The 344-nt window shown below is 47.4% G+C and overlaps 1 protein-coding gene across 1 annotated transcript in view; it reads left to right on the forward strand.

Moving 5' to 3' along the window:
• Window positions 1-66: 66 nt before the first annotated feature.
• Window positions 67-344, forward strand: part of PPT1 (palmitoyl-protein thioesterase 1) — a gene marked incomplete at its 5' end in the record, with an annotated part of 4,176 nt that continues 3,898 nt past the window's right edge. Inside the window, one exon of the mRNA XM_009695542.1 lies at window positions 67-176. Coding sequence (XP_009693844.1) covers window positions 67-176 — 110 coding nt within the window. The remainder of the gene's footprint in view (window positions 177-344) is intronic.

Genomic DNA, 344 nt, shown 5'->3' on the forward strand with positions numbered 1-344 from the left:
CGGGCGTTAGGAAGGTGAGGGCCTGGGCGGTGGCATGACGGTGCTTCGCGGTGTTCCCTTTCACAGGAGACAGTTGCTGCAATCCACAAAGCATGGGCTACATTAAGAAAATAGTGGAGAATAAAATACCAGGGATTTATGTGCTATCTCTCAAGATTGGGAGCAACCTGATACAGGTAACTCTGCTGTCACTCACATTTCGGCTTTGCAGGGTGGTCGCCAGTGTGCAGATCCGACAGTGCCGTAGTTATTGCAGTCTCTGTTATTAATGTGGTTCTACAAGGATTGCCATAGTGCTTTCCCTGCTAATATTTTTCTTCCTTGTGAAGTAAGCAGCTTTGATA

Source organism: Cariama cristata, unplaced genomic scaffold (assembly GCF_000690535.1).
Source record: "Cariama cristata isolate BGI_N322 unplaced genomic scaffold, ASM69053v1 scaffold7492, whole genome shotgun sequence".
Lineage (NCBI taxonomy): Eukaryota > Metazoa > Chordata > Aves > Cariamiformes > Cariamidae > Cariama > Cariama cristata.